Consider the following 20,366-nt stretch of genomic DNA (forward strand, 5'->3'; position numbering starts at 1 on the left):
GACCGGGAGGTTGGTGGCTGAATAATAGCCATCTGGTATTCAGCACAGGCAAACCGTGCTCCTTGCCACTGGACCTGTTCAAGACGGTTTATATCAGTGATGGATGATGGATTCCATGCCTCACATGCATAGTCTAGTTGGGGTTTAACAAGAGCTTTGAAGGCTTTAGCTTTGACGTGTGTTGTACATGGTGACAGTGCCCTGCGCAGGAGGCTGAGAATGCGGTGAGATTTTTTAATTTTTAAACTTTGGTACATTTATTCCGTATAAAAATAACTTTCAAATAACTCCACCTTCCCATTCGCAACCACCAGTGAGACACTAATAACCAGATAAGCGCAAACCATAACTTAAACAGGATAAATTTAAATGAACTGAAATGCTCCATAATGTTTGTTGCATATAACTGTATTAAATACAGAATTTATTGACAAACCATAACAGAACACCATTATTTACAAGAAAGAATCAATAGTAACACCAGCTGCTGTCTATTTCAGTTGCTGAATATATGTACCTGTAGAGACCACAGCTTTCTGTCCATCATACAATGGCAGATGTTTGTTAACATGGAAAGAATGACAGTTGTCAAGCCGTTACCTTTTCGTATTATGGTAGTGGGTCAACTCTTACATCCATTTGAGGGCCCTATGCTTTAGTAAAAGCCACACACCCATGGCTTGCTATAGTCTGTACAGGGTGAAAGACAGCTAAATACTTTTGGTCACATTGACATTTTCGGTAACTGTTATCAAACAAGTTAAGTACAATTACAATTGCAAAGTATTTTTATCACAAAGTAAAATCCGTTTATAAGTCACGCTGTTTGTTTCTGCATTGCTTCTTATAGTTCCTAAGCCGTGCAGAAAACTGAAGGTTGTTGGGAAGGGGAACAGTAAGCAGAGGGAGAGACTGGGTATCTTTGCAGCTCAACCAAAGAGTCCTCCTTTTCTCTTCTTTGGTCTTTATTTATTTCATTATCTTAGATTACTAAGATTTCTTGGGCGCCTTAGACTGCCATTGAGGACTATATCATTAGCTTTCAGACCAGCTTGTTAACCTTCGGACTCTATACACACTTTTAACAAAATTTTACTTAAAGTGTACATGGCTAGCAATCACTTAAAGGTATTACAGAAACACTGAAAAGTTTTTCAGGTTCGATGCGGAATACCTACACAATATATATTCTCATAGATTTATACCTTCTTAAGTACTAATACATTGTTTTGCAAGTGCCGGCAGTATAGTGGTAGTAGCTTTTCCGTAGCAAAGCAGCAAGTCATGCTTCAGCAGCAAGTCATGCTGCTGTAGCAAGTTGTACTGCAGCAGTAATTCATGCTGCTGTAGCAAGTTGTACTTCAGCAGCAAGTCATGCTTCAGCAGCAAGTCATGCTGCTGTAGCAAATTGTACTGCAGCAGCAAGTCATGCTGCTGTAGCAAGTTGTACTGCAGCAGCAAGTCATGCTTCAGCAGCAAGTCATGCTGCTGTAGCAAGTTGTACTGCAGCAAGTCATGCTGCTGTAGCAAGTTGTACTGCAGCAAGTCATGCTGCTGTAGCAAGTTGTACTGCAGCAGCAAGTCATGCTGCTGTAGCAAATTGTACTGCAGCAGCAAGTCATGCTGCTGTAGCAAGTTGTACTGCAGCAGCAAGTCGCATGACAATGAGAGGCGCTGCACAATCAAGTTTGGGGGAAAAGTGCACACGTTTGCATATGCCTGAGTTGATATACATAAGAGAGTTAATAAGAGACCAGCTGTTAAGCTATTGGAGTTTATAAAATGATAACAACCAGAACTGTCTTCCTGCTTGCTAATATTTGTGTTGACTCCACTCTTTTTTGAGTCTAAGCCAGCCCGCCCAATTAACCAGATAACTTCGCTTTATAAACAAGAGATCTATTTTCTAAAACAGAAGACGTTTGGTCAAGTTGCATCGACCTTTGAGGAGGACAGCCGTAGTATGATCATACTAGAAGATAACTACACACGTGCATGTATGACAGGGTCATGGTTTTAACAATACCACATTGAAATGTCAAAATCAATAATTATTCAATTTCCACAAATAAGGTAGCCACATTTTGGTTGGTCTTCTTTAATTTTAGTGAATTGTTTATATTTAAATGTTTCATTTGACTGTTCATACAGTTGTGACTTACAATATTGACTAAGAGTTGTTTTGACACAATATTTGAACAATTATACAATTTGCATTAAAACTCTCCCACTGTCTGACCATTCAATATTATCCACTAAGGTTGTGAACTATGCCAGGCTGCAATATGATACCATGTGGTGAATGCATTTAACACATTACACAATCAACCCTCCTACTGTCTGACCATTCAATATCGTTCACTGTGGTTTTGTATGTTAGATGTACTATGCCAGCCTGCAATAGGATATCATGTGGTGAATGCATCTAACACAGTACACAGTCAACCCTCTTACTGTCTGACCATTCAATATCGTCCACTGTGGTTTTAAATGTTAGATGTACTATGTCAGCCTGCAATATAATATCATGTGGTGAATGCATCTACACAGTACACAGTCAACCCTCCTACTGTCTGACCATTCAATATCATTCACTGTGGTTTTAAATGTTAGATGTACTATGCCATATGATACCATGTGGTGAATGCATCTGACACAGTACACAGTTAACCCTCCTACTGTCTGACCATTCAATATCGTCCGCTGTGGTTTTAAATGTTAGATGTACTATGCCAGCCTGCAATATGATACCATGTGGTGAATGCATCTGATACAGTTCAGTACACAAATGTTCTTGTAGTGGTTCCTGCAGGGGTTACTGCAATAGTTCATATAATGGTTCCTGATGTAGTTCCTGCAGTGGTTCCTGCAATAGTTCCTATAATGGTTCCTGCAGGGGTTCCTATAATGGTTCCTGCAATGGTTCCTGATGTAGTTTCTGCAGTGGTTCTTACAGTGGTTCATATAATGGTTCCAGCCAACAATAACCCATTCACCAACCCTGATGCCCCAGCCCTTCATCCCTCTATCCCTTTAAGAATGTATTGCACATTAATCAAGTATTACAGCAGACTCTAACTCCACACCTCATAAGATCTCCAAGTCAACATGTCGCACCTCTGGGTTCAATGTCTAGGATACAAACAAAATATAAAACATTTTATGAAACAGTGTAATTGGGTAATTTGGTATTTTTCACGAGTTTTCAATTTCATGTCTCATGCCCTGACTACAAAATGTTTTGTACACTTCACCATGTGCTAGACTGTGCATGCAACCAAAAGGTTTAAGTGATGTTTAAAGTCACCTGGAAATATAATTTTTTCTCTTTCAAACATAAGAGTATATGCTTACGAACAATAAAACAATTTTTTTAGTAATTGTTTGTCACGATTTATATGTTTAAAAAATATATAAAGTTGTTTGGGGGGGCTGACCCCGCCTACCCCTTTTGTGACGTCAATCGAGGCAGACTTTGCCTGCAATGCATATAGTAAACACACGTGCAAAGTACATGTACGTCCAAGTCGTGAGTTGGTACATTTCAAAAAGTGTTTTTCTGCATTCAGCAGCAATACACCTGGTCGGCATTGCCGTACATGTACTTTGCAATTGTGTTTACTCTATACGCATTACAGGCAAAGTCTGCCTCGATTGACGTCACGAACAGCGCCCTCTCGGGTCGGGGTCTACTCTTAAATTTGTAAATAACATAAGAACTGATTTTTTAAAACCTTAGTTAACTGTTTATTCACGTTTCACTCATCAAAACACATATATAAGTGACAAAAGCTTTATTTTGAAAAAAAAACACTTCCAGGTGACTTTAAAGCTTTGCATGGTGTGGAACTTAAGAAGTAACTCATTTCATTTAACTAGTGAACTTGCTGGTAGAACCACGTGTAAATTTCGGTTGGGAGTAGTGTTGGCTCTGAAAATAGTTGGTCTGGTCTCGACGTTTCAAACAGTATACTCTGCTCATCTTCAGGTAAGCAGCCCCTTCTTTAGACGATGTGACCTCTGACGTCACTCGAAAACCATAACATGATTCGCGCGCATACCGCCGGGCAAAACCTTTGTGTTTTGGCAGCCAGCTAGAAAGTGTATGCAATCTTACCATGACTACGCGTCTTTTTGCCCAGCGAAACATGACGTATACAGTGTTTTGTCAACAGAGGGCGGTTTGAATGTAAACATAGGTCACATTGTCTATTGACTACAAGGGAAACCATGCTAATAACATTTGAAATATTCCGGGAATAACAAAGTTGTCTGCATATATCAACAATCAAAAAGACTTTCTCAGTAATTATCATCAATACATGCAGTAGAAATAAAAGAACTGTAATTACCTTGATTTCCTTTTCTATCCTGTCTACCTCAGCTCCAAGTGAATCAATAATCTTCTCTCCATGTTTCAACATGAATCCTTCAATCTCTTCCATCGTTGTGTAAGTCTTCAACTCCTATCAAGTCAAAGCAAGAATCAAACTATTATATGGCATTGCATCCAATAGCGGATAATACGACTTCAAAGTTTGCAAGGTTGCAGACCCTTTTTCAGGAATTCTAGAAATGCAGAATTCTGGTTGAAACACCAGAGGAGTGGTAAAAATCGCACCTCTTTGGTCCCAAGTACATCGAGTAAACACAAGAATGAAACAAACTTGTGCAGGTGAACTGGTTCCATAGTTTGAATATGTGCAAGACTTGCACAGTCCATTTGTGCAATTAGCTAATTTATTGCTCCCCATAGCTACATCCAAACCTCTGCATTGCTTTATATTCAGGTACAGTGAATTTCACTGTAAATATATATATGTGTGACAATAAAACAATTGAATTGAATTGAATACAACTTTAAAACATAGACCAGTGCCTAGTAAAGTAAAGACAGACGCCCAATTCATGCCTCTGCTTAAAATAAGCAAAGAATCAGGGCTTAAGTCAAGTGCATTTCACAGGTTAGCAGGCAATTTTTGCATGTATGTATGCATCAGAAATTTGGCACTTACACAGTGAGCACAGAATGGAGGTGGTAAGCACAGAATGGAGGTGGTAAGCTCAGAATGGAGGTGGTAAGCACAGAATGGAGGTAGTAAGCACAGAATGGAGGTGGTAAGCTCAGAATGGAGGTGGTAAGCTCAGAATGGAGGTGGTAAGCTCAGAATGGAGGTGGTAAGCACAGAATGGAGGTGGTAAGCACAGAATGGAGGTGGTAAGCTCAGAATGGGGGTGGTAAGCTCAGAATGGAGGTGGTAAGCACAGAATGGAGGTGGTAAGCACAGAATGGAGGTGGTAAGCACAGAATGGAGGTGGTAAGCACAGAATGGAGGTGGTAAGCTCAGAATGGAGGTGGTAAGCTCAGAATGAAGGTGGTAAGCTCAGAATGGAGGTGGTAAGCACAGAATTGAGGTGGTAAGCACAGAATGGAGGTGGTAAGCACAGAATGGAGGTGGTAAGCACAGAATGGAGGTAGTAAGCTCAGAATGGAGGTGGTAAGCACAGAATGGAGGTAGTAAGCACAGAATGGAGGTGGTAAGCTCAGAATGGAGGTGGTAAGTACAGAATGGAGGTGGTAAGCACAGAATGGAGATGGTAAGCACAGAATGGAGGTGGTAAGCACAGAATGGAGGTGGTAAGCACAGAATGGAGGTAGTAATCACAGAATGGAGGTAGTAAGCACAGAATGGAGGTGGTAAGCACAGAATGGAGGTGGTAAGCACAGAATGGAGGTGGTAAGCACAGAATGGAGGTAGTAAGCACAGAATGGAAGTGGTAAGCACAGAATGGAGGTGGTAAGCACAGAATGGAGGTAGTAAGCACAGAATGGAGGTGGTAAGCACAGAATGGATGTGGTAAGCACAGAATGGAGGTGGTAAGCACAGAGTTCGACATTAAACAGAACAATGAAATTGGGATCTAAACTGTTTGGCCAGGCAGCCACAATCAAAGTTATGTAAACCCTGGTGTCCTTCCATCTCTAGATGGAAAGTGTTTATTTATCTAACCTGTAGTAAACTCTCTAGATCTTGGCCATCAAGGTAGGATCTTGTCACTTCTCTTCCATCAAAGTCAACCTCTGCCTTGAATCGGATTGTATCAACTCCCATGTCTGTAGCCTTTACATCGTAAACACCCCTATTATGTCAACAACAGAGAAACAATCAGGCAAAATACAATTCAACTCCAATCAAATTCCAACACAAACCAAGCTCTATTTTCTTCAATCAAAACTAAAAATGAAAGGTTGAACTTCCAAATTGTCAGAAACTCCCATAAAAATAGAACCCAGAGAATGCCGAGTGTATAGGACTTTTGCATACCTGCTTTGAGGTAATTCAGTGTATAGGACTTTTGCATACCTGCTTTGAGGTAATTCAGTGTATAGGACTTTTGCATACCTGCTTTGAGGTAATTCATGTATGTTCCAATTTTTAAGCTGTTTGGCAAATTCCAGACTTCATTTTCCAGCGAAAAGGGTCTTGATATCTATTTGCTTACCTGACCATGACATCATTTTCCAGCATACTGCTTATTCTCATCAGTTCACTCTCTGGTATGGAGCGACCCAATAGTGCTTCTGTGTTACTGTAAACTAAAAACCCTGACACACATCCTGGCAACAAAATAAATGGTTAAGTTATGATAACATTCATGGACCCGAGTATGAGTTGCCAATATCATCATTAGAGAGATTTGTATTGTTATAATATGCAAACTGTGCTTAGAAATTAAGATTAAAAAAGATATTGGCAAAATAAAGAGACTGCCAACATTAAGACTAGATAGGTCAGTTAGTAGAGCACCAGCAGGCTAAACCAGATGTCGTTGTTTCAAGTCCCGATCTAAGACATTTTTTTATTATTGTCTAAAATAACTAAAATCTACCCAATCAGTTTTCCTTATTGTTTACTACTTGATATTTAAAGATTGAGGCAAATCTTCAGACCAGTCCTTAAAGAGTCTTAGCTTATTTAAGACCAACCTAAGATAGCTCCAATAGCGATTGATCCCATGGCATCATACATGTGGTTACCGGTGTATGATGTCAATCCCATACATCCAGCAGCAACCATTACACCTAATACTGCAGCTGCATCTTCTAATAACACAACGTTGATACTTGTGTTCATCTTTAAGAGTCTTAGCTTATTTAAGACCAACCTAAGATAGCTCCAATAGCGATGGATCCCATGGCATCATACATAGGGTTACCAGTGTATGATGTCAATCCCATACATCCAGCAGCAACCATTACACCTAATACTGCAGCTGCATCTTCTAATAACACAACGTTGATACTTGGGTCTCGGCTACGCAGCACTGAGGAAACAAAAAAAGGAATAGTGTCAACTTGTTATGCATTGAAATATCTCTCAGTTTTTACTGGTTGTAATGAGAGACTTTAGATGGGTGGGTGGCAGCATAATGACTTGTAATAATACTGAACCATAGAATTAGAACAGAAATAATGTTGGGTTCAATTGTCATCTGCATCTGCTGTGCACACCAATACCATGTTATGAGCCTGTATGGCAAAATTAATCAAACCAATGCACAAATTGCACATGAAAATGACGGTAAACTTGTAAATACGGTGTCATGTAAAATGCCCTCTTTACTGTAAAACACACGGGGACATTGACTCCTTGGCAATCATGATTATTGTGATGATGACTTGAGTTGAAGTGACTTACCATATTCCATGAAGGTCTGTTGTTTAGCTTTAGCTCCTTTCTTAATAGCATTGATGGCAATCATTAAGGTAGCTGAAAGACAAAATCACATCATTTAAGATAAAAGTCAGGGTTCCAATGTGGCAATGTGGTATTTGTTTAGGTCAAATAAATAATAACAATAATAATAATAAAAATAATTTCAAAGGAAAACAATTACTTAAAAAGCTCCAAATGGAGCTTGTGGAAATGCATGGAAATGTTCTAAAAGTACCACGTGAAGTGGTTAGGGCTCACAGAGCTGGCAACAGCACTAGACCAGAGGTGTAACCAGCAATAAAGCCAAAACTGAAACAAAAAACTAGAACCAGAAGAGGACCCAGAGCCTGCACCAGAGGCAACACTATAGCAGGAACAAGAACTTGAACCACAGCTTGTGTCAGAACCATTGAGCAGGAATTGAGGCCCTCTTGGGTGGCAGAAATCAACCTACCTCCCTCTGTTAGAAGTGATCCAGCCAGAATACAATATGACCAGAAGAGAGATTCCATTGGCTCGGGATGGATTAATCCCATGAAACCATGGTAACAAGAAAAGCCAGCACCGATACAGAAAATGGCCACTCCGCTGATGAGTGAAGAGACATAGCGAATACTGCTGAATCCATACCTGTAAAAACCAAGAATAGACTACCATTAGAAAATGAGTAACCTTGCACATTCCAGGACCTTTCCTAGCAGGCAACATACTACACTGGGCATTTAAACATCTCTTAGTTACAAATACAAACTAAGAGTCGTAAGAAGACACTAGCTTAAAAACTCTGAGATATGCCCCTTTACTCAGCATTGGTTTTATTTGCAAATCCAAATTATTTAGAAAAGATGTCACATTTGTGCACTTTAAAACTTGTGTGCTGCTTACATGCTACTTTTGGTTCCCTATATTTTGAACTGACAACATATTCAGGCATTTCCTTGGAAACAAGTAGTAACATTTTATTGAGTACAGTGGCTGACCTACATGTTCACATGGTACAGGCTTTATTAAACTTTCCAGGCTATACTGTTTAATCACAACTTGTAAAAATCAGACTAAATATTGTTGAGAATTATGTTGAATATTATGATATAGGAAGTTTTAATCATTCACAATTTGTCTGGGGGTTTTCCCAAACAAAATCAGACTAAAGTAATTCAAATATTATGCATAAATATTGTTGGTTTAATATATTATGATAAAGAAAACTCACGGATGATCTGCTGAAGGTCTCTTGATGGACTGTCTGATTCCTAAGGCAAGAATGACCTGATTACAAACATCGGCAGCCGAGTGAATTGCTTCAGAAAACATACTGGAAGAACCACTGTACATCCAGGCTACCAGCTTGAACAGGAAATTAGCTGAGTTACTGAAAGAGAAAGAGAACATAGATGATTTACAAACATACTGGAAGAACCACTGTACATCCAGGCTACCAGCTTGAACAGGAAATTAGCTGAGTTACTGAAAGAGAATGAGAACATAGATGATATACAAACATACTGGAAGAACCACTGTACATCCAGGCTACCAGCTTGAACAGGAAATTAGCTGAGTTACTGAAAGAGAATGAGAACAGAGATGATTTACAAACATACTGGAAGAACCACTGTACATCCAGGCTACCAGCTTGAACAGGAAATTAGCTGAGTTAGTGAAAGAGAAATGGAACATAGATGATTTACAAACATATTGGAAGAACCACTGTACATCCAGGCTACCAGCTTGACCAGGAAATTAGCTGAGTTACTGAAAGAGAATGAGAACATAGATGATTTACAAACATACTGGAAGAACCAATGTACATCCAGGCTACCAGCTTGAACAGGAAATTAGCTGAGTTACTGAAAGAGAATGAGAACAGAGATGATTTACAAACATACTGGAAGAACCACTGTACATCCAGACTACCAGCTTGAACAGGAAATTAGCTGAGTTACTGAAAGAGAATGAGAACAGAGATGATTTACAAACATACTGGAAGAACCACTGTACATCCAGAATGAGAACAGAGATGATTTACGCCCAAAAGAAGATTGAAGCAGGGATCATATTGGCTCCTAGCCTTGCCTTCTCCTCCATGGACCCACTCCCACAATGAACACAACTTATGTGGATTGAGTCCCAACCAATTACGTGTGTTTTCCTTCTTTTGGGGTTTGCCTCAAAAAACTCAAACTGAACAATTATTCATCTTCTACTTCATACCGGTAATTCCAAGCTTTTATTGTGCTTCTTTCTTTGGAGGGTCCCTAACTTTTGTATCATCCATAAGTTCTTACAAAACAGCCTACATGATGTATTTAGAGGCTTAAGTTGCAAATTCTATTATCACTCCAATGATAATAAGTTGCAGTCAATGAAGCTTTGGAAGCTATCTAACTCGTTGAAGTCCCCCATGGTAAAGAAAGAGTTAACACAACTTCTTCGAAGAGGACAAGTAAATAAATAACTAAATAAATAAATCACATATTAACACATATTGCTCAAATAGAGAATAAACCATTTACAGTAAATGATGAAGAATCTTTGAGATTAACTTACATTGCAATTGCTATAAGGACAACTTTTCCAGCTCCTTGAAACATAGTCTGCTCAGGCTGAAAATTTGAATTGAAAAAGAAAGAAAAATAAACACCTCATGCAATCAACCTCTCAAAAGTCTATGATGTTTGGAGCTCTTTATATTTAGTCTGTAATTTTGTGCCATATTTTAATTGCGACAATCTAAATAAGCATTGATAATTTGTGTCGTCTGATCTAGAAATGCTGTTTCCTCAACTTTGGTAGTATTTCAGACAAAAGTATTTCTCTGGAGGATTGGCACTGGTATGAACTCTATAATCAGTGAGCTTTAGGATTGAAACTAACAAGTATTATTAATAGTTTACTTTGAAATAAAACAAAGAGAGCATACTGTTTTAAACATCAAGACTTTCCAGAATTACCATCGTTTTTTTCCCCGTTTATTTTTCAGAACCACAACTGGTTTGTAAAAGAGACTACTATCAACATGGCTCTCACCCAGAATCTAGAACCAAATTGTACTCACTTGTTTGGTCTCTCCATAGAATGTGTCATACTCCTTTATAGCTCTCTTCAATAAGAACACATCTATGCATGGAAACAATTGTCACAAATACAGACAAAAACTGAATGATAAATCATGTCTTAAGTCAAATTGTGAAAAATTCAACATCAACACTGTAACACATTGCATAACGAAATCCATGTACTCTATATCAACGATAGTCCAACATGCTTTATTCTCACACTCAGTTACATTTGTTGTTCATAAACTAATTGTGAAAGCAACTTTCAAACTATCAGAACTTTGGAAAATCTTCTGAGAATTCTTTAAAAAAGATTAGTGTATAAATAGTTAGTAAAATCAACTCAACATCTGCATCTACATCAAAGAAATATAAAACGAAGATCTCTCATTCGGAATGTCTTTAGCATTGACAATAAAAGCCAACATAATGAGCTTCATGACCACTCATGTCTTAGTACTAATAATAGGCTGCTGGGTCAAAGGTGAAGGTTCAAAGGTCATTATTACTCACGCTCTTTATAGAAATCTTCTTTCTGTTTTCTTTTCCTCTTTTCCATCTCCAAAGCCTCTTTACTTCCCCATACTTCTATAGACCTGACAAACAAAATGTCATTTGAAAATGTTAATCTTCCTGTTTTTAGAGCCAAATTCAATGTAACATCATTGAATTTCAACAACTAATGGGTTTTTACATTGGAGAAATTTACTCAGTCAGTTGAAGTTTTAAACTCAATGCCATAACGATTAAATACCGTGGAAAGTCAGGAATGAACCAAAACATATCTGTACAACAATTTACCTCTTTTTTTTCAGCATGATGTCATCGGATGTTTTGGATATTGACAAATTTTGCCCCAGGAGGTTATCAAATACAATGGCAATTTACAATTTATCTTTATGTAAAAAGAGAGACTATTTTTTACCTCACTCACATGAAGACTCTATCTATTGAAGACATCAAAAAGTTGAATTTAAAATTTCACTTGCTCTTTAAAGGCAGTGGACACTATTGGTAATTACTCAAAATAATTGTTAGCATAAAAACTTACTTGGCAACAAGTAATGGGTAGCTGTTGACAGTATAAAACATTGAGAGAAATGGCTCCCTCTGAAGTAGCGTAGTTTTCGGGAAAGAAGTAATTTTCCCCGTCTTTTATGTCGAGACCTCAGATTTAGATTTTGAGGTCTCGAAATCAAGCATCTGAAAGCACACAACCTCGTGTGACAAGGGTGTTTTTTCTTTCATTATTATCTCGCAACTTCGACGACCAATTGAGCTCAAATTTTCACAGGTTTGTTATTTGATGCATATGTTGACATGAACACTAAGCGAGAAGACTGGTCTTTGACAATTACCTAAAGGTGTCCACTGTCTTTCAACAGATCAAACAGACCAATTGTTAAATACAAACAATTCAAGACTTGCTGATACCCAGATTACAAAAACTCAATACCTATTCTTTGTTCTTAAAAGAAAACAAGAAAAGAAGAGAAGAACGATGATGGTTGAGCTTTTAAATGCAGTAAACTAAGAAATAACATTCCTTACTTTGTTTCCACATCTGATCTTAAGTACACCATCATTGACATCTTTTCTCCATACTGCTCATAGGGACTTCTTCGGACTGTCTTGCGTAATTGCTCCAAATCACTTCAAAACAATCATTAAACAAATCAGGTAAATGGATGAGGTAGAAATATCCAAGTAAGAATCTAATTTTAAGAAATGGCTCAGTTTAAGAGTATGATTGTCAGCTGGTACTACAACCGTTCACAAATCAGCTGAGGCACACAACTTTGCTAAGCTCAGATCAAATCTGCTTAGCAACAGTACATACATGTAGAGTAGATGAGTGTTTCCATGGTTATCATTGCTTTACCTCCAAGATGGTCAATGCATAAGGTCTTTATTGCAAACATGACACCCAGATCTACCTGACACTACGGTTTCTAAAGAGAGGAACAACACTTACCTTGATTTCAGTAAATATTCACTCATAGCTCGTACAGCTGTAATTGTGATATTGTCAGTGTATTTCTTACTGTAATCAATCCGACGTCTCCTGTCTTTATAAGAAACTGTACCAAAATATAAAAACAAAATTGCCCAATTTAAGAAACTACTATCATCATCATAAGATACACTTTTAATTGATTTGGTTATTGTTCCAATGAAAAAGATCACTTTGGTTTTGTCTTTTCACTGATAAGTAACTAAGATAGATTCTTTTCAGTGCTTGAAAACCTAAGGAAAATAGCTATTAACATAGAGTGGTTTAAGAGTATGATGAATGGTTTACAGTTGGTTTTTGTGCTTGTTTACTCTCCGTTGTCTTAGTATAGTTCATCCATCATGGTCCATATTGTGGTTTTTGTCTTCATTTGTTTGTTTGGTTGGTTGTTGGCTTGTTGACTCGTTTTTTAAAATTAAATGTCTTTGAATTCTGGTTTGTTGTTGTTGAATTAGAATGATTTATTCAGCCAACGTTAAAAAGTTAAAAACCTAAAACATCAAATTGTAGTGCACCTCGAGCTCTCTAGATTAACAATCACAAAATACATTTAAAAACATTGCGAAGAAAATACTAAAATAAAAATATATACAAATATATAAGCTACAAAAAGCAGAAAACAAACTAGTTATCATTAAAAGCACGAACAGCATGAGGATAAAAACTATCTATGAACCGCTTACTACCTTTAAAATGCTTAAGACGACGGTTAGAAGGGAGGAATTGGAAATAATCAGCTGCTGGGTAGAACTCGTCCTGCATTATAGACCTAGTGCGTTTACACATTCTGTCACTATAGATTGATTAAAGTGATGGCAGGCTAGCACCGATAATCCTCTCTGCTGATCGTACAACAGAATTCAGCTTATGAAGATCACTGGCAGAAACACGACCAAACCAAACAACATGGATGAACAAAGGATGCTTTCAATTATAGGCCGGTAAAAATTTACTAAAATACACTTACGAACACCAAATGAGTTCAGTTTACGTAAAAAGAATAAACGTTGACGGGCCTTTTTCAGAATTTCATGGCAATTAATGTTCCAAGTAAGGTCATTGGCAATGTACGTACTGAGTAGTTTAAAACTACCTACTTGTTCTACAACGTTGTCATGGATATAAACAGGCTCTTTAATGTTCTTATGTTTCCTACGGAAGTCTACAATCAACTCTTTTGTTTTGTCTACATTTAATATGAGATTGTTTTCCTCGCACCATTTAACAACAGAAGTAATCTGAGCACGATAAGCTGTTTCATCGTCATTTTGAATTAAACCAATTAGACTAGTATCATCTGCAAACTTAACAACAAGCGAATGGGGGTTGGTTGCTTTACAATCATGAGTATACAATGAATATAAAAGTGGTGACAGGACACAACCTTGCAAAGTACCAGTATTTAACACAAGAGAATGTGAAGTGCAACTACCAATTCTTACAACCTGACGACGTTCCAATAAAAAGTCTAGAATCCAATTAGAAATGTTCTGGAGTGCAGAGTTTTATGATGTTAATCCATGTCCTTGTTTACTCATTTGTTTGTTTATCTGGGAGAGTGGTTGGGGAGCAACCAGTAGAAATCAACTTTGATTTTGGGTGCCGGGTCTTTGCTGTTTCTTTTTCTGTGATTGCTAATTTGTTTGAATATAGTGCGAGTCTGAGCAATTTGAATTAATATGTTATTTTGTATACTTTGTAGATTGTAGTTCACAATTAGTAAATGAAATGAAAGTAGTTTTCCTTTAGGATGAGCTGAAGCCTGCTATGGGAGACAGAAACAAATTGATAAGCAATAATTAATGGACTTTGCTGAATTAGGGCAATTGTAAGCACGAACCTATCTTAGGTCTAGGGACTGGATCTTCATCTGATGTTTTACTTGCAGCTTTCTCAAGAATCTTTTCATTTGAAGTCATCTGAACTGTCTGCTTTGGGGTTTGCTCTGGGGTTTGCTCTGGGGTTTGCTCAGGGGTCTGACCAGCCTTCTCTTTGTTCTTATCCAGTCTGTCATTGCCTTGGTTAGTGGTGCATAATGCTCTTATTCCACACCATGTCAAGGGATGTGAGCTGAAAGGTCGGAGGTATCTCAGATGACTCTTGACCTTTGTTGACTCTGATGCATAACTAGGTTTAACTGTGAAAAAAAGAGTTGGACAATAATAAGAAATAGCCGTGTTTGATAGATAGAATACAGGTAGTAGTACTTAGATGCATCTGCTGATAAGGCAGTAGTTGCTACACATATGCATTAAAAAAAAAATAGGTTCAAGTCTTAAAACTATAACTATAAATGCCTACCTTGTTTTATAAGACTCAAGTCAAGAGTCAGATAAATGAAAAATAATGATGGAACAAATGACCACTTAATTAACTTTAAATCCCACTGGTAAGAAAACTGTAAAACATACGTTTTAAGACCAGATCACTGAGATATCAAAGCCCTATTCACATTAATCTTATTCAGAATCTGGAGTGGCGGACGCAGACAAAAACAATGATTTTGATCCAAAATTTGAACTTATAGGCCCTTTAAGTTCAACTTTTCTCTCATTGTTGATGTCAGAATGTTCGCTCTTTTCAGAATGATAGCACTTAATTGCTGGCACTGGCCAAGTTTGACCATATTAAACTTAAAGCTGATAAATTTGTTGCAGTGCCCTCTTTCTTACTAAAACAAGCAGATAAAAACCAGATACAGCTGAAGCCATCCCATCCACACACTACAATGCGCATACATCTAAATCTACCCTAGTACTCAGCAAAGTCCACTTCTGGATGTAAAAGCTGAGGTGAAGACTAGGTGTGCATGTAACAGGTGGGAAGTTGTGCTTGGAAAATAAGTGCAAGTAAAAACAACACTCGTTGAAAGTTGAAACTAATGGTGTTGTGACCTGAAGACAGTAACCGATGGAGCGGTGATGACGTCTGCAGGGAATGCATTCCATAGTCTGACTGCTTTGGGCATGAAAGAGAACTTGTAGATGTCTTTAGAGGAATGAGTTGTGAGGAGCTGGTAATTTGCTGGGTGGTAGTTTCTAATGGAATGGACTCCATCAGCGATGCCTCGGCTGAACTGGGTCTTATGATCAGCAGAAAGAAAACAAAAAATCATGCTTTCAGGAGATCACAAGACAACACGTCTGACATTCTCATTGGGCAAGATAAAGTTGATGTAGTGGATGACTTTACCTACCTGGGAAGTTCCATCAACAGCCAGGGATCAATGAATCATGCCTTCATCCAGCTTAATAAGATCTGGACAAGCAAGAAGTTCTCTCTTCAAACCAAGCTTCACTTCTACAATTCCAACGTGCTATCTACTTTACTCCAATGGCCGCCAAACTTGGTACTCACAACAAACTCCAGTGTCCAATACAATCTGTGGGCGGCGCATGAACTGGCTGGGCAATGTTTCGCGGCTCCCCCCTTTGAGACTCGCCAATCAAGTCCTGTGGTGGAACCCGCCGGGAAGAAGGAGGAGAAGCCGACCTAAATGAACTGGCACAAGACCATCTAGTGGGACCTTCATCTTGGGTCAACAAAGGCTGGAGCAATGTCAGGTCACTGACTGCTGACCGATCTGCCTGGAGAGCGTTGACTGCCTCCTGCGTCGGCTGACACAGGAGCCCCTACGTCTAAGTAAGTAAGTAAGTCTAAGTTTCTAAGTCTAGTATCAGACATTAGTAAGGTAGTGGGCTCCGTCTATTGCAATTAGGCTGTGGGAGATTTTATATAGCATGATCTTCATAGCCGCTTCCCTTCTGGATTGGAGTGAAGCCCATTGTAGATTTTGTAGAATCGTTGTTATACTCTCGGTCTGATGTGATGTGTCTTTAGACATTTTTCTTGCCGACTCAACTATACAACTCAACTATTATTGCAGAGATTTCTTGAATCTCGACCAACTTGTAGCATTGTTAGAGAAAGCACGATATTGACATTTCCTATTCTGGTTGCACACAAAAACGAGGTTTTTCAAGGTGATGTTCCTTCGACCTTACATACTGTCTGAGCTTCAAATCACTCCAGTAGGTCAATAAAAATCTCTTCTTTCATAATCCTTTTGAAAAGGGGCAAAAGTTTACCTCATTTTTTTCACACATCAAAAAGATTCAAAGCATGGCCACCGACACGACTCCGCATGCGCAGCCATTTTTGAACTTTTTTGACAGTTAAATCGGGTCACCGTTATCAATTAATACCGTCTCTCTTGACTTCCAATTGAAAAAATACCGCCATCTATTGACAGAGAGAACTCCAGAAAGATCGTAGTGGTTTTTTCTCCGTCAGTAAAATCCTTGTCCATTTCTGAGTAAGAAAAGTTGGGTTTTGTTCCTGCGTGAGGTCACCCATGGAATTTAACGGAGGCTTTCATTAAACCAAGTTCTTGGTAAAATCTCATTTTTGAACGTTTGAGTGCGCATTAAGGGATAGGGCGTAAAGCTTAGCAGTGCGGGGGGTCTTAATTTTTAACAATCTTTTAACTTCAGTCGGCGACCAGAAGAGCCCGCGTGTTTGTTGTCTTTTGGAAGGCATAACTCATTAACGAAAGCACCTAATGACAGTGGCGTTTGCACCATTGAATTTCTCCTGAGGAGACCAACTTGTGCAGCTCAGTCAGTGTCCGTAAAATGAATGGACAAAATGTCCCCAACAATCAACATGCCCAAGGAAGTAAAAAAGGGTCTGCAGGCTTTTCAGCTGGTGTTGCAAGAAATTATATCCCCCTACATATTTAGAACGGCGACTTTTGTAGACATTTCATCTGATATAGTGATAGCATTCTCTTTTGAGTAAACTTCATATATTTAGCCCATGATAGTTTACCCATGGAGGAAGAAATAGAGACACATACGACCGCACGGGACGAGAACATAAACACATGAAACACTAGCCCAGGTTGGACTCCTCCGTTGCAGGCAACGCGACGGAGTCCAGGGTATAAAGGTCCCGTACCATTGCGAAATTTTTTCACAAATCTGTTAACAATATTTCTACCTAACTCGGGAGTCTGAACTTTTACTCACATGTTCCTTGTAAGTGGAACTCCAAGTTCGCATTATTTAAAATTGTTGAATTTTCTATTGTGTCAATATTTTGTGAAAACAAAATTTAAACTAGCGTGTTCCGATCCCACGTCGTGCACTAACTTCCGTGTAAACACTTTCTTGCACTGATCACTGGCGGCCTACTATTTGCAGCCGAATCGCCATCACCTTGCGTCAACCAAACACTAAGCAGACGGATAATAGCCAGCAAGCAATTTACACAAAGCGCAGAACTATGCAATACCAAGCATTGATGTCTTGTGGCAAGACTCCATGTGCTGGAAGCGTATTTTTTTCCTACGACAAATGAGGTCACTTTTTACCATAAATTTGCTCATGCTAACCGTCCCAACCCCCAAGAAAAAAAAAATACGTGCGCAGGAAAGCGCCCTCTGTTGTCCACACATGAACAAGAAGCACTGTGAAAAAGCAAAGATGGCGGCAGACGGCTCTGCTGCACGCATAGAATTTTTTATTATTTTTTACCAGAAAAAAAAACTTGATATTTGTAACCGAAATTCAACCTGAAATTTATAAAAATTCTATTTGAGCTGGAATATTTTATGTCTCCTGGATTTTAAAATGAATATTGGAGGAGTTGAAGGCCATTTAAGGCACCTAACCTGTTTTGATGGCAAATAGCGGCAAGATAATGCAACGTACTCAAAGCCATGCGCACTTGGGCTCATACTATCAATTGGTACACGATGATCACATCGCCAGTGGCAGTGCAGAACTTCGACATTTTCGGAAATAATTTCTTCCATGCATATCGTAGCGTCATACGTTATCGACCCTCATATGTTTTCGGTCCCCAACTTTGATTCCCGTTTACCGCGAAATTGTGCAAGCTGCATCGGTGACAGAAGCTATGCAGTTTACTCACGGTCTGTATTTTCATCAGGCTTAATCATGCTGAGAAAAAAGTTTCCTGTCGTTGGTTATGCTCAAACATTTATAAAATGATTGATTTTTGGTACTAATCACTAGTGCATTATTATGGCAACATTCAAATGAGTCAAAGAAACATCATCCAACCTCGAAAGTTCAAAACAAAATTACTATCTGCTAGATTGAGTTTCATTCTGCTTTTGTCACTAGATGGATCACATGAGGTGGTTACTATTTGGGATTCTATGGTGTGCAAATGTGGGGAAAATATTAAAATATTTTAAGTGAAAATGACAACAATTTCTTTTATTTATTTACTGCATAACTGTTATAAAATCTGATAAGCATAATAAATATTAAGTCTACATTTAAGAGAAAATATCATAGATTGGTTTCTTATCTCCGGAACTGGTCTGAAATGGGGGAAAACGGATTGTTATGAAGTGTGAGTGCATCAAGGGGGGGTGGGGTGTTTTACTTTCATGCCTTATGATATCTCTGGATTCTAATATAGTAGCCATAATGCCTTAGAACAAAAATGTAATTAAATTTGTTAAGTAGTAATTGAATAATGTTTTTGATTTATTTTGCACACCATACTAGCTTCTGAATATTCAATAAAATACCAACCAATGAAAGGTGTGAAAACATATGACGTTGCTCCAATGTCGTGCATGCACAAGCACTGTTAATGGCGGACTGTCTCTCGCAACGTAAACCCAAAACTTAAAAAATTTCAACACACCATGAAGTGAAAGTGTTGTTGTTAAAAAATTGGATAGATGATTTGAAAAAAAAAATTCAGTTTTTGATTGTGAACAATTTACCTGTTATCCTACTGAAAACACATGACACCAAGATATATTTGTTTGCTGTGAACTCGTTGAGAATATAGTGAGGGACACTATGAATATATGAACGGAATTTCAGCTTCTCAAATCAGGTAAAAAATAAAGAAAATTGTAATCAAATTTGTGTTGGCATTGTAAAGAACCTTATACCCAGGACGTCAGTGCAGTGGCACTGACTGACGTCCTACCAGGGCTATTAATACACAGCGTAAACACACGGGTACAAATCACAAAATCTTACCACAACTAGATCGATGCACAGATGTTAACTGCAATAACCACCACCTTGCTGTTGTTCTCGAAATTGTTTGAGACACTGCCGCCATTCTTCCCAAATGACTTTAAACACTTTCAGATTCACAAATTGTCATTAATTTGCTTGAAACCTGCAAATACTGTCGATGTCATTGTCAACATTTCCGAAATCTTGTTTGCACTGATCATCATCGTCCGATAGTGAAGGGCGCCACCAAGCCTGACATTAAAAACAAGTGCAGGGTAGGGGGGGAGTGGGAGGGGTGTCGCGTCGATGGGAGTGCCCTGTTTTTGTGCTGTGTGCTGTGTGGGTATTTTATGACGCGTCATTTTAAGGAGCAATTAATAATCACATAAAACAGTCTCCTGACGATGACTAGAGCAAGCTAGTCGAAACGTTGAGACCAATTCAGAACTGACTCCGCGGCAGGACAGTTAATTACGATCCTATAAGCTTAAGTAGTAGTCCAGTCTATTTTCCATACCATCCGCCCTGGTAATAGCTAGAAGCAGGACAGTTCTTTTCAGAA

The 20,366-nt window shown here is 38.5% G+C and overlaps 1 protein-coding gene across 1 annotated transcript; it reads right to left on the bottom strand.

Moving 5' to 3' along the window:
• Window positions 1-401: 401 nt before the first annotated feature.
• On the bottom strand, window positions 402-20,020 carry LOC139939038 (proton-coupled zinc antiporter SLC30A9, mitochondrial-like). Its single transcript, XM_071934754.1, has 15 exons — window positions 19,823-20,020; window positions 14,629-14,925; window positions 12,750-12,855; window positions 12,326-12,427; window positions 11,288-11,370; window positions 10,774-10,835; window positions 10,266-10,321; window positions 8,932-9,090; window positions 8,173-8,348; window positions 7,701-7,772; window positions 7,168-7,326; window positions 6,505-6,619; window positions 6,012-6,141; window positions 4,353-4,466; window positions 402-3,132 (listed from the first exon to the last, which is right to left on the bottom strand). The coding sequence occupies exons 1-15, from the start codon at window positions 19,905-19,907 to the stop codon at window positions 3,088-3,090; spliced, it is 1,761 nt and encodes a 586-aa protein (XP_071790855.1). The 5' UTR covers window positions 19,908-20,020; the 3' UTR covers window positions 402-3,087.
• Between the last annotated feature and the right edge of the window lie 346 nt (window positions 20,021-20,366).

Source organism: Asterias amurensis, chromosome 1, assembly GCF_032118995.1.
Source record: "Asterias amurensis chromosome 1, ASM3211899v1".
Lineage (NCBI taxonomy): Eukaryota > Metazoa > Echinodermata > Asteroidea > Forcipulatida > Asteriidae > Asterias > Asterias amurensis.